Below are 13289 nucleotides of genomic sequence, written 5' to 3' on the forward strand. Positions count from 1 at the left end.
TAGTGTTTCTTCTCAATGAAGAGGCGTATCTGGAGAATTAAAAGAATTGTTTGGTGAAAGTGAAATCCACATATGCGAGCGTCAGAGATGCACCCTTATGTATATATTATATATATATATATATATACCTGTATATATATACACAGTATATATATATATATATATATATATATATAACAAAATATATATATATTTATTTGCCTTATACAATTTCTTGTATTAGAAATTTGTTATTTTTCATATACCCCTTGGGGTCAGAATGCAGGGTCAGCTATTGTATGGTGACCCTGGAACAAGTGCAGGTTAAGGGCCCATTGGAGTAGTGGCAGTAACAGGATTTGAACCGGCAACATTCTGGATACCAGCACAGATTCTTATGCACCCAGACATACACTATTTTTATTTTTTGCTGCAAGTCAGGCAACTTGCAAGTGCAAGGTAAATTAGATTAATCCACATATATGTAATTATTTTTACCTGTTCCACAGATTTATTTAGAAACATAAAAAACAAGGCAAGAGAAAATCATTCAGCTAAAAACTCCAACAATCTCCCTATTGCTCCTCTTTCCCAAAGCCTCTGATCTACCACAGATTATAAAGGGTGGTTTATTGAAGAAAAACAATAAACAGCTAAGAATGATGGATATAGGTGGGTCTGGAGTTACAAGATTTTAACAAACTAAAAGAACAGGATTATACCTAAGAACACCAAAATTAAAAATGGGGCCAACAGACCCATGCAACCCTCCTCAACGGAACTGCTGTTAAATTTCCATTCTTTTCCTTTCTTTATGAAGTCTCACGTATTTGCTAAAAAAACAGAGAAATCTGATGTTATCTTACTTAAAGTCACGTTTACTAAGCATTAGAATAAAGTTGATATTTTACTTTTTTTACAATTAGTAGAGCTGTAAAATGTTTTATTGTATTGTTAATAAGGTACATATTGAGTTACTACACACAATTCTTAATTAAACAGCTCTTGCATTCTCACTGCATGTCATAATGGCAGAGTGCATGATGAGTGAATATGCAAGTAAGAATTTCACTGTACTCTGTATATGTAACAATACTAGTAGTAAAGGAAAAATGAAAAACTAAGGAGGGCCTTTGAGTTGCTAAGCTTTCTACTGATCTGTTTTACTTACACTTTAAGAAAAGAGGAGCTTTGAAAAGCTGACTTTTTATCTGGGAAAAATATTGTTAAATCTTTACAAGTAAGCTTGATATTGCTCTGTAAAGTGCCCCATTGATGGTGTTACATTAAATTAAGATTAACAGATTGAAAACAAAATAAAGTGTTGATTGGGATAATTTCCTGGTATGGTTTTGAGGAATGAAATAGAGATGACAAATAGCATGTGACAATGAGGTTTGTCCTTTTCATCCTGGTTACATTTTATCAAAATAGTTACCCAACACACATTGTATCATGCATCATTTTTGTTCTTTTAAAGAATTTCATGCAAAACATCAGTAAACTATATGTGATAGGTATGCTTAATTACTTGAGTAAAGACTTGCCAAACTAAGGGTGTAGAGAAAAACTGGTTAGATTATTTTAAATCCCTTCATAGAATGGATGTAAGTATATGGTATATCAAATATGTCACAAGCAAATAATTTAGAAGCTAATTGATGACTTTTTTATACCCCTTATTGTGCTATTTCAGCTGTTGATGAGAGGAATCTGCCAGATCATGACTGTAGATACTGGATCTTCTTGCCGCTGCTGTTTTAATTTCCTATTTAATCTTCTGTGGCCCAACCCACCAGAAAGAACCAACACAGAACTGATTTTCATCTTTCGCACTCTCCTGCTTTTTTTAGAGAAGCTTGGAGTATTCAGAAGCTCATAAATGGTACCATCTTCAGGGCCATGTTCAAGTGAGCCATGGGATAAAGCGAGAGACCCTGAAGATGATGAAAGAGTACTTTGTTGTGCAATAGATCGATTGGAGTCTCCTAGCCAGACCCCCTTCTCTTTATTGTTTGTCAATGATGACTGGGATCCATCTGAAGAACTGTTTCTTTTTTCTATTTCTTTAAAGTCAGACTGTGAAGGAAGGCTACTGATGGAAGGTCTTCTGTGCTTCCTACTGCTGACAACTGAAGCCATTGTTAGAAATTTCACAGGACCAATGTGGGCATGATATGAAACCAGTCCTCTCCCTGAAGAAGAAAAAAATACAAAAACATACTAATTTAAACATTAGCTAACGTGAAGTATAGCAGAATGCCTGAACGCTTACCCATACTGTTTTCATGTAATTTTACAAATTAACAACTGCCTGTTTAGCATTCAGTACATTTACAAACAAAAATAAGTGCGTTTAGACATTTAGTTCACAGCTCTATATTCTGTCTCTCTGTTTTTCTTATTTCCCTTCCTATTAGAATAGCTCTTAAATGGCTGTGACAAGCAGACACTGGTGAAATTAAATTTTGGTTTAACAGAAATCATCCATTGTCATCATACTTTATTAAAAATTGTCACATGTTAAGTTCTGTCCAGATCAAGTGGCTACACTATTTTATACAGTTACAGTAATGATACACAGCCCAATTAAAATGCACACCTATGTCTCATGGTGAACATTGACTAAGTGCAGAAGAATGACAATTAGAAATTTTGTTAAACATGTATCTAAAGGCAAGAGTAAACCATACAATAAAAATGCTTTGTAATAAAAATCTCAAGCAAGTGTAGTTGTCTAGTAGAGATAAACTACTAAAATGCAGTGTTTTCTTAGTACACTAGTGTCAATTAATAAAAAAAACAAAATATCAGCAGGTAATTGATCAATTGTGTCTGTTAGGAATTCAGTAATAAGACAGGACGGTGGCATAATTTTTGGCATTAATGGCAATAATAAAGATTTGACACTAATTATGGAAACATACAGTATCTGCTAGTATGAAAACATAAACAATGACTGTCTGGTATTGAAAGCTGTTAAGAATTTTACTTTAAATTGTATTGTGTTTCTTTTTCCACAAATAGACACATTAAGTAGAATGCATTTATTTAAATAAAAACAAATGTGCCATTCATTGATTACAGTGCACCTATGCTGACATTTGGGTGAAAAACTCACTCCAACCTGGACAATAGCTTCCATACAGAAAGCGTTTGGTGCAAGATTTGAACCTAGGACCTTAGGGCAGTGATTAAGAAGTGCTAATTAATGCAACCCCCTGTTGCTCCAAGTTTTAAAAGATTCACTGCTTTACTAAATCACATATTTTCAACTGAATATACATTAAAGATGTTTGCATTTTTTCAGTGTTCGATTCTATGCACATCCAGTCTCAAACTTTAATTTGCATGATTAAGAATTGTTAGGAATCAGACCTTCACTTGAACATTTTGCAATGAATTTTGAAAATTAAAGACAAATTTTCAAGAACATTGTTAGCAAAATGAAAAAATGAGGTGCCATGCAACTTTTTTTAGTTTGACAATTAACTCAAAATGAAAAAGAAATACAACACAAGTATTGGGCACCAGTTTTCTATGTATCAGCTCTGTAAACATACAAAGAAAAAGTCAAAACAAAAATTGTAATGATAAAATGTAAAATGAGAACTTTTGACTCAATAGCACAAAGATAATGTGGCCTTCAAGCAGATGACTTATAAAATAAGTTCCAGTCAAGGATCTGGGAAACCATAATAATTGCCCTCATTATAACAGCAAATTGCTACAACACTTCAGGAGTGGCAGAGAAAATTTCACATTGATCATCTAACTTTACAATTGGTTAACTGAAATGTCACCTGGCTTTGTATTTGTTGTACAGCTTAATGTGAACAAACCTTTTTATTCATCTAAATACAATTTACTGCAGACTGCACGGAGCCGCAATGTTGCACGCCCAGACCCAAATGGATGTGCAGGATAAATGTGATCATTTGTTAAGGCAGTAATCTACCAATGCTAAAATTAAACTGATGCCCATGTGCTCACTGGTGCTTTTTCATTACATAGTGAGTGAAGCTGAATATTGCAAACAGCATGCCTACTCTTGAGCAGATAGTGCACTTGATTTCAGCAATAACCTACCTGGAGTAGATTTCACTATCATGTGCAGCTGCTTTATAGAATTGTACATTTTCAGGGATACTTAATTTTAAAAAGCATCAAGAATTGATACATGTGGCATGTGGGCACCCTAGTATTAATTATTTATTTGAAATCCTTCCTTTTTGCCCAGTAGAATGCCAAATTCAAATCATCCCTGATGCTCACAAGCCATCTGTGATCCTTCTCTTATACAGAAGGTCAGATGACAAGTACTGGCTGACATCCCAGCATCTCTTAAAACCACTTTATCTTTCGATCTACTTCTAAAGCTTCCGTGGGACATTATAACAGTGTCTGTGCAGCACCACAGCCAATTTCCTCTAATCCTTACCCTTAGGAAAACGAAGACCTACTTACTGTCACTCTCAAGGAAGGTCTCCTAAATTACAGTTGATATAGTGATAGAAATTCAACCCCTTATGATGTACATCAGTTCTTTGTGATAGCAACTACTTGAGCCTGCTTACTTTGTAAGTATATGTGTGTCTCATTTAAGGCACACACACACACACACATACATATATATATATATTTTTTACATATATACACACACAAGCATATATAATACACATATATACATACATACCAGAAAAACGTTTTACAAAATGTCCCAAATTACATATTTCAAATTAATAAATGATCCACCAAGGAAGCATTACCCTGATAAGAATTACATTAACCTACCACAAAAGTTAATTGCTGTGCTTTGCTGTTTTAAAGACAATTTTCTTTTATTAGAAACTATTTTAAGATGAAGTATTTTTGGTGTTCTAAGTAGCTCAAACAGCCAGTGACAATTAAGAGTCTGATTAAGTCTAATATTTTACTTAATGTAACAAAAACTTTAGTAAAAGGAGCAAAGTTTTTACAGCTCTCAAGTTTTATCTGCATCTTCTGCATGTCTGCCCAGTGATAATAAAGTTGAAAAAGCCACATTACTTGGGTGTGGTTCTAACAGGAAGAAAACTGTGTTATTGGAGGAAATCATCTGTGGAGGAAATCGTCTGAAAAGAGCACATGAAAAAGCTTTCAAGAGTAGCAAAGTTGTCTGATTAAAATAGAATAGAGTGCAGTTGCTAGATGTCAAAAAGGAACAAATACATTGGTAATTCACTTGTGCACAAAGGTCTGCTTTCATCTAGATAGGTGTTCATTTATTTATTTTTTGTAGCAGGCTGAATTTGACTTTAGAAGAGTAAAATAATCATTAATCATTACAAGCCAGTGAAATGTCTACCCATAAAAAATGGGTTTAGTTCAGTTCAAAACATTTCAATTCATAACAGCATTTTTTTTCTTCTTCACGTTTATGTTACAGTGGTATTTGAATGTACACAATTTGAATATTGCACTGATGAATGAAACAGCTACTAAAAAGAAGTAATTTAAATGGTTTTTAGGTGAAATAACACTTTTCTGTGTAATCACAATTACAAATCTATTAACTGCAAAATACATGCTATTAAAGTGCAGCATCCATTCACATTTTCAACTCATTTAATTCACTACAAGGACACATGGAAAACTGAGTCTACCCCAGTATCTTCTGGGTCAAGGAAGTAGCATAGTTCATCACTCACTCTGGGCAAGTTTACATCCAACAGTCAACCTAAACTACATGTCATAAGGAAAGCTAGAGTATCATAAGAAAAACCCACAAGACCATAAAACTTTGTGGAGTTTTGTATAAGCAAACTTCATTAATAAAGTGATCAGCAGTGATTTGAACCTGGGTCTCTGGAGTAGTTACTACTACATTACATCACCATCATGCTACTCAGATATTAAGTTAAACAAAAACTTTGAGACTTTGAGATATGCCAGTAAGGTGTATAACTCGAGTTACCTGGTCTCCCATTCCTTGTCTAAACTAGCCCTCTGAGTTGTAACAAGACTTTATCAGACCCATAGGTTCTTGTTATTATATGATTTTTAAAAATGTTGAAATCAGAAGAAAATTCTGAAAAGAAAAATATCAAAGAGAAGGAGTGTAGTTCAGGGCCATGCCTTTTAAAATGATACAAAAATGTTTTTTTATATTGCTATGTCCAACTGTAAAGGATGTGCCTGCTGTGTTTGCATTTGTACTCTGAAATTCTGTTTACAATGGAAAGACAAATGGTTTTCTCAGCTCCATGAGGGATAGAACTTTGCTGGTCTCCAAAGATATTACAGAGATAAGAAAGCTATATATCCTGGCTACATGCCAGTTCTTAAGTATGCACACAGATACAGCTACCAGAGAAAATAAAATGGTTTTGTTTGAAAAATAGATTTTTTTAATAAGAGGTTGTTCCTCTGTAATCTCTCTATATATATATAAAATCCAACGTCTGTCTGTATGTCTGTCCATTTTTCATGAGAGAACTACTTAATGCATTTAGATCGTTTTTGTTTTCTATAATTTGCTTGAACATTCCAGTTGATTTTGTGACTTCACTCATCACGCTATGAATCATAGTTTGCTTGCAGGAGCGAAATATTCACACTATTCCAAGCCAGAGGCTACCCACCTTGGAAAGCATGATGTCAGGAGTAAGGAGCCAGGCAGGGCCCTCCTCACTCATGGGCCAGCCTCCGTTTGAGTCGCTGTACCTCTTCGTTTTGGTGTGTTCCTTGCCCCTGCTTAGCTAGCAATACCTGTTTGTTTATTGATTTTTAAAGTTTGTCAGGTTTCACTACTACGTGGGTGGAGCCGCGTGGGATGGCTAGTAAAGTATATTATGAACTTTATACATATGAATATAATAGTATAGGAATGTGTAAAAGAGACAGCAGGAAATCTGGCCATCTTATCCAGTTACCAATCAATAAGAAAGAAGGAGACATGCTACATTTGCAGATGCTTCAGAGGTATCTGATGAGGAAGTAATGATATTATTTTAGAGAAACAAAATCTCACCTGTCACTTTGGGTATGCCTTGTAGTCTGGGAATTGGTAATGCTACTATGATTCCAAGGTTTGTTCCAACCATCAACATGCCATGGCCCACTAAAAGGCTGGTCACTGAAACCCTCTGCTGACCTACAAAATTAAGAGTTAATAATCAAAAATGACATACCGACAATCACAATATACTGTAGAAGATAATACATAATATTAAGCACTATCTTTTTAAATAACTGGCAAAATGCAGATAGCACGATTATTACATTAATATAGAAAACAATGAACAGAGAGATTACAAAAATAACCGTCAAAAACTTTATACTGCAATTATCTATAAGTAGCAGAAAATGAAGTATTAGGGGCTCTTTGTACACTGCTCATAACCACATAAAATGAAACATTCAATAAGGGATAAAATGTTTTATGAAGCATATTACTTAAAATGTCTTATTTTTTTCTTTGCATACTAAAATCTACAATAAGAAAAATGCACCATATGTCAGGCCAGAGATGAACTGGAGGATACGACAGTTAATGATGGACAGGCAGAAAGACAGGAGAGAGGTTGGGAGTATGCACTGATATAGTACGTTGTCACACCCTCCATACAAATGACCATCTCAGGATCCAAAATTAGGACCCAACTGCAGCACCACACTAGTTCAAATGGAATGGAACAGAGGTTTTTTTTTTTTTTATACAGTGGATGGAGTGCCAATCCTGCCACCAGCCTCTGAGATTTCCTTGCAAGTTGAAGAACTGGATGTAGGTTAGCATCATACCCAAGATGAAGCAATTACAGGTTAAGGGCCTTGCTCAAGGGCCCAATGGAGTGGAATCACTTCTGTCATTTGTGGGATTCAAACTGGCAACCTTTCGATTGCCGACACAGGTGAGAAGATTCGGAGTATAGTGATGGCAGACTTGATTCTGTATATATAGATCCATTAAGAAACAGTGTGAAAAGTTAAGTAGCTCCCTGAAGGGTTATGTCTAAAAGATGACTGTACAAAACGCAAGTTGTACATTTTTTTCTATGGCTAGCAAAAGCAGGTAAGGTTTCAAAATATCTGGTGTTCATGAAAAGTTTATAACTGTAAAAAACTGAAACAACAAGCATTTTTTGTCTGAATAAAAGAATAGCCATGAGACAATTTCATGATAATAAAGGGAATCAAGACAAAGATGTGTTTAAAGAGTGGGAAAAGCAGGTAAGAAGTTAAAAAAATCGATTTATATATACAGTAAGTCTTCACTTGCTTCTGTATATCAGTTTTGGAAATCCATTTATATAAATGCAAAGACACGTGAGTGAGAACATACCCTGGAAGAATTAGGTAGAAGGCAGAAGCCAACTCTGGAGTGTGTGATAGACCATCATAAGATGCAATCATTCAAACACGGCCAATTATAAAATTGCCCTAATCTGCATTTCTCCAAAATTCTCTATGAAGAAACCAGAGTACTTGGAGAAAACTTGGTGACACAGGTAGAAGGTACAAACTTCAACTTCAGATTCTTTTCTTTGCAGCAAAAAGTCAAGTAAATCTGTGTTACATTAATTATGAACAGAGGGTATTACTGAATTACTTCCATAGCATTATGTATAAGACAGGAGGCAACTAAATATTACAGGGTTCAGTAAATCACACATCCACACTCACACAGGGTCCATTTAGAATGGTCTTTTAACCTAACTTTGAATTTGAAAATAAAACTTGTGGAAATGGAGGATAAAAAACATGCAAACAAGGAGAAGAACATGCGCACAAAAAGCAAACAGGTGTGCGATGTGTACCCAGTTTCATGGGTTGTACGACAGAAACAAGTACTGCCACATACTGTACCTATAGGATAACATTACAACAATACTTGGGAATCAAAACATTCTGTTCTATATTGCCTGTTAACTTTTACTTTCGTGTTGAACACTTAAACATATTAACATAAAAACATTAATTGCAAATCACTTTAGGTAATGATAATGATGATGATGACAACACTGATAATAATAAATACACAACACCACATGTAAATACAGTATATGAATAATATATATTAGTGAGTTAAGCTACCAATAGCTCTTTAACAAATGAGGTACACAGATAAACGACTGGAAACACTGTGAAATTCTTAAACAATCTGTAGTAGGGGCTGCTCTGCTGAAAAGCATGGCTGCTTTATCCAATCCATTGGCTTTCTTTTTGCCTTTTGCTGAGTTACGCTACGACAGTGTGTTGGTCCAAGATACATGCTGTCTCATAAAGATCAGTTAAAACAGGGCATGGTGCTTCCAAGCTATGAAATGGTGAAAAAGCTCCTGAGTTGCCATGGATACCAGCAAAGCTTAGGGTCTCGTGAAACAAAGGCTGAAAAATCAATGCATATATAAAAAAGGAAAGTCCCCAGGGTTACAGTAAAAATGAACTAGAGCAAATAGCTTTAAATGTCTCATCCTTTGGTTTAGCACTTGTAGGAAATAACATAAAGACACTATTCTCTGATGTAAAGAATGCATACAATATAAACAGTGTCTCTTACACACGTGATTTTTACAGTTTATGATTAGATGCAAGAAAATACATAGACACCAATGGCAGACCCTTGTTGAATTACATACAGTATACACTCTGCATTATCTGAAACTGGTTGTATTTAAAGACTAAAATATTTCTTAACCTATTCAAAAAGAATAAAAAATAAATTAAAAAGACATACTGTAAATAATAATATGAATTATTAAGAAACAGGTCAGTGAATAAGAAAAAATCCCACACACAGCAATGAAGAGAAGCATTTTGAAAAAAGAAAAAAAAAACACTGCATGTTAAACATGCTGAGACTGAGCACCTGAGGTGTTACATACTGACATCATTCCCTTACCAGACATGAACATACAAAACCTCCTGGGTGAGGAGGAAAGGACTTTACTGTACCCTGATTTCCTCATCTCTTTTTCTAGATTATAAAACACAACGAAAAAAAGACAGTAGATGTTTGTTCTTCCATCCTAATTTTTAAAGAATAAAAATCCAAAAAATTGCTTAATTCAATTCTATTCAATATGCCTTGATAAAATGTAAATTCATGGTTCAATTTTTCAAGTTATGGTAATCAATTTAGCTCATATTATTAACAAAACACATGCAAAGTGCTGGTGGTGGGGTCTTACATTAAACTTTCTTGGTAACTGGTTGTTTGACTAACACTGTGAATTTGAAAAATAAACAAAAAGTAAAAAAAAAAAGTCTTAAACTAAATTTAGGCATTCTACAGGATCCTTGTATTGTGGATTTGATTACTCCTTGCCCATTTCCTACACAATCACAATAGAGTATGTTTTAAATAGTCACACAATTACTGAAGAGGAAGTTTTGGCTGTCAAAAAGATTCAAATTATTCTAAGCTTTTAGCTATTATAGTATGGCACATTATATTTAAAAATAATTACAACATTTAAAAGAAAAACTGAGATGAATACTGTTTTTGGTTGACATCTTGACCTCTGGAATCACAGCTGCTCTTCCAACAGTTTATATAGAGATCCTTTTTTATTTATTCCATTTACTGTTTCCTTAACCAACTTATTCCAAATGCAAAGTCATAACAACACTGGGCACACGTCAGGGAGCAACTCAAAAATCACCATTAAGCTACAACACATGGCTTTGGGATATAGGAGGAAAAACTGTGACATTCAGAGAAAAATGCAGTATAATGGAGCTGTGAGGGAGCAGGACTAAAAACTACCATTAAGTCACCTCTTCATTAAACATACCTTCAGCATGTTAAAAATTCCTTTAAAATACTTGTCAAAAAAAGTATAGTATACAAAGACTAACAAAATGACTAAAGACTTATTCATTGAAAACTGCCATGTCCTTTTTTTGTTTTTTGAAGCTACACAAGGCTTTTTACTCTTACTTTTCTTGTTGGTTTTCTGCAATTCTATTTTATGGTGCAGGATTCACTCTGTTGATTTGAATTGGTCTTTTGATTACACTATGACTAGTTGTAAATTTCCTTTTTAGGCATACAGTATGTGTTTCAGCTTTCATATTTGATTAACTATAGTTGCAAAAAAAGAAAATAGTGAAAAAAAAAATGAGTTTATGGCACGGTGGCACAGTGGGTAGCACTGCTGCCTCGCAGTTAGGAGACCTGGGTTCGCTTCCTGGGTCCTCCCTGTGTGGAGTTTGCATGTTCTCCCTGTATCTGCATGGGTTTCCTTTGGGTGCTCCGGTTTCCTCCCACGGTCCAAGGACATGCAGGTTAGGTGCATTGGTGATTCTAAATTGTCCCTAGTGTGTGCTTGGTGTGTGTGCATGTCCTGCGGTGGGCTGGCACCCTACCCGGGGTTTGTTTCCTGCCTTGCGCCCTGTGGTGGCTGGGATTGGCTCCAGCAGACCTCCATGACCCTGTAGTTAGGATATAGCAGGTTGGATAATGGATGGATGGATGGAAAATTAGTTGATGCCTTTTGAGTTTAATTGTACAGGACTTTCTCAGCTTTGCTTCAGGCATTCCACCAATGGAAATGCATTCATCTTCATTTTAATTCAGATATACTGTCGGTACAAAATCCCTTTCAGCAGGTCTGTTTGTTGAGGATGGGTAGCAGCTTGTGCTAGGTATTTGACATCAGTGAAGAAAGTAATCAAAGTACAAAAGGAACTATGTTTCCTTCTCAGTTTTAAAATAATCAAGGCGCTCAGAAACCTCCTATTTGTTTGGTGAAGAACAGTTTAAAAACCATACATTGTGTACACATTGAAATGAGTATACACTTATTCAACCATAATAGAATGAGGCACCCTAATTACTGAAGTGTTCAAGTGATTCATAGCCTTCTAAGGAACCTAACCAGAGACTTGTGTTTACCTGAGGTATAATTTGGGTAGAGGGCATGAACTTTAAAAAAATATATTGAGTAGTGCTTGAAAAGAAAAGCAACAATATATAAAGCACAACCTTCATTTTGTTTAACATAACATAAGCAAAAATTATAAGGCTATTCCATACCCATTCACTCATCTGAACAATGGAAAGAACATTAGTATAAAGGAAAAATAATCTTAATATCATTAAAAATATAAACCTTTAGCATATCAAATGAATGTCTATATGTGGCTCCTTGAGTGTAGCAGGTGGTGTGCACAGCAAGGCCGAGAAGAAGGTTGCTGTCCTGGAACACAGTGTCACAAGCTAAGACACCCACATCTGCAGCTGGCTAATGGAGACATTTGGCTGAAAGGTAAAAATGGTGGCTCCAGCTCTAGCGACCCACGTTTACCTATCACCTCCTTTGCTTTGTGGATGACAACACAAGAATGGGAATGTCACCCTGTAAGATTTCTGGCTGAATTTGATCAGAGAGGTGACAAATGTGGCAGATTCAAAGAATTTGTACCTGCACATTACATCACTGCTTGCAGTGAAAGGTTAGGAGTCTTTTTGGTAGGTGGTCTGAGGGAGTTCTCCTTTATGCCTCAGTGGCCAAAAACAGTGTGTTCTGATTTGGAGGTCCATTTTCGATAGTCCAGCCAAGAGATAACCGGTGTACCTGAACAAGGAGCTGCGTGAAATTCATTGTGTGATAATTTTGGATCCCCTGAATATTATGAAAAAAGAAATGATAGCTATGCCGCTATTTCTGAAAAACTAATGTGAAAGGGTGACTATCTTTAGGAGTAATGTTTAGAGACAAATCTGAGGAAAGAGTATCAGCTGGCAAGTTCAGTATATCTGACTTTGAAAAGTTAAGTTTAAGGTGATGAGCAATCATTCAGAATGAAATGGAAAACAGACAGCTGGAGATCTGGGTTAAAACATCTGGGTTGCAAGTTGGAAATGAAAGGAACATCTGTGCAGCATCAGCATAGAGGTAGTACTTGAAGCTATGAGAAGAAATAACATTACCTATGGAGTAAATGTAGAGAGAAAAGAGAAGTGAACCAAACACTTATCCTTGAGGAACACTTTTGGATAGAAACATACTACTTGAACCAGTCAAAACTAGAACCACAGATGCACAGTTTATCAAGGGAGGAAATAACCAAGGAGTTATTAAAAGTATCAAAAGCTGATGAAAGGTCAAGAAGGATAAGGACAGATTAGAGAGAAGCAGCTCAAGGTGATCAAAGAGCATTTATGACTGAAAGCGATGCAGTTTTGGAAAAGCGAAACTTGCAAAACTCAGATTGAAAAGATCCAGTAGATAGCTGTCAGAAAGATAAGAGAAGAGTTATTTGTAGACTAAGCACCGTAGAGTCTTGGACAGGAATGGCAGAAGCAAAACAAGAAAGTAATT

At 35.4% G+C, this 13289-nt stretch overlaps 1 protein-coding gene across 1 annotated transcript in view; it reads right to left on the reverse strand.

Moving 5' to 3' along the window:
• Nucleotides 1-337: 337 nt before the first annotated feature.
• Nucleotides 338-13289, reverse strand: part of arhgef10 (Rho guanine nucleotide exchange factor (GEF) 10) — a 222789-nt gene continuing 209837 nt past the window's right edge. Inside the window, exons 28-29 of the mRNA XM_039747694.1 lie at nt 6992-7114; nt 338-2174 (exon numbers count right to left, since the gene is read on the reverse strand). Coding sequence (XP_039603628.1) covers nt 1672-2174; nt 6992-7114 — 626 coding nt within the window. The 3' untranslated portion in view covers nt 338-1671. The remainder of the gene's footprint in view (nt 2175-6991; nt 7115-13289) is intronic.

The sequence above is a fragment of the Polypterus senegalus genome, chromosome 3 (assembly GCF_016835505.1).
Source record: "Polypterus senegalus isolate Bchr_013 chromosome 3, ASM1683550v1, whole genome shotgun sequence".
Classification (NCBI taxonomy): domain Eukaryota; kingdom Metazoa; phylum Chordata; class Cladistia; order Polypteriformes; family Polypteridae; genus Polypterus; species Polypterus senegalus.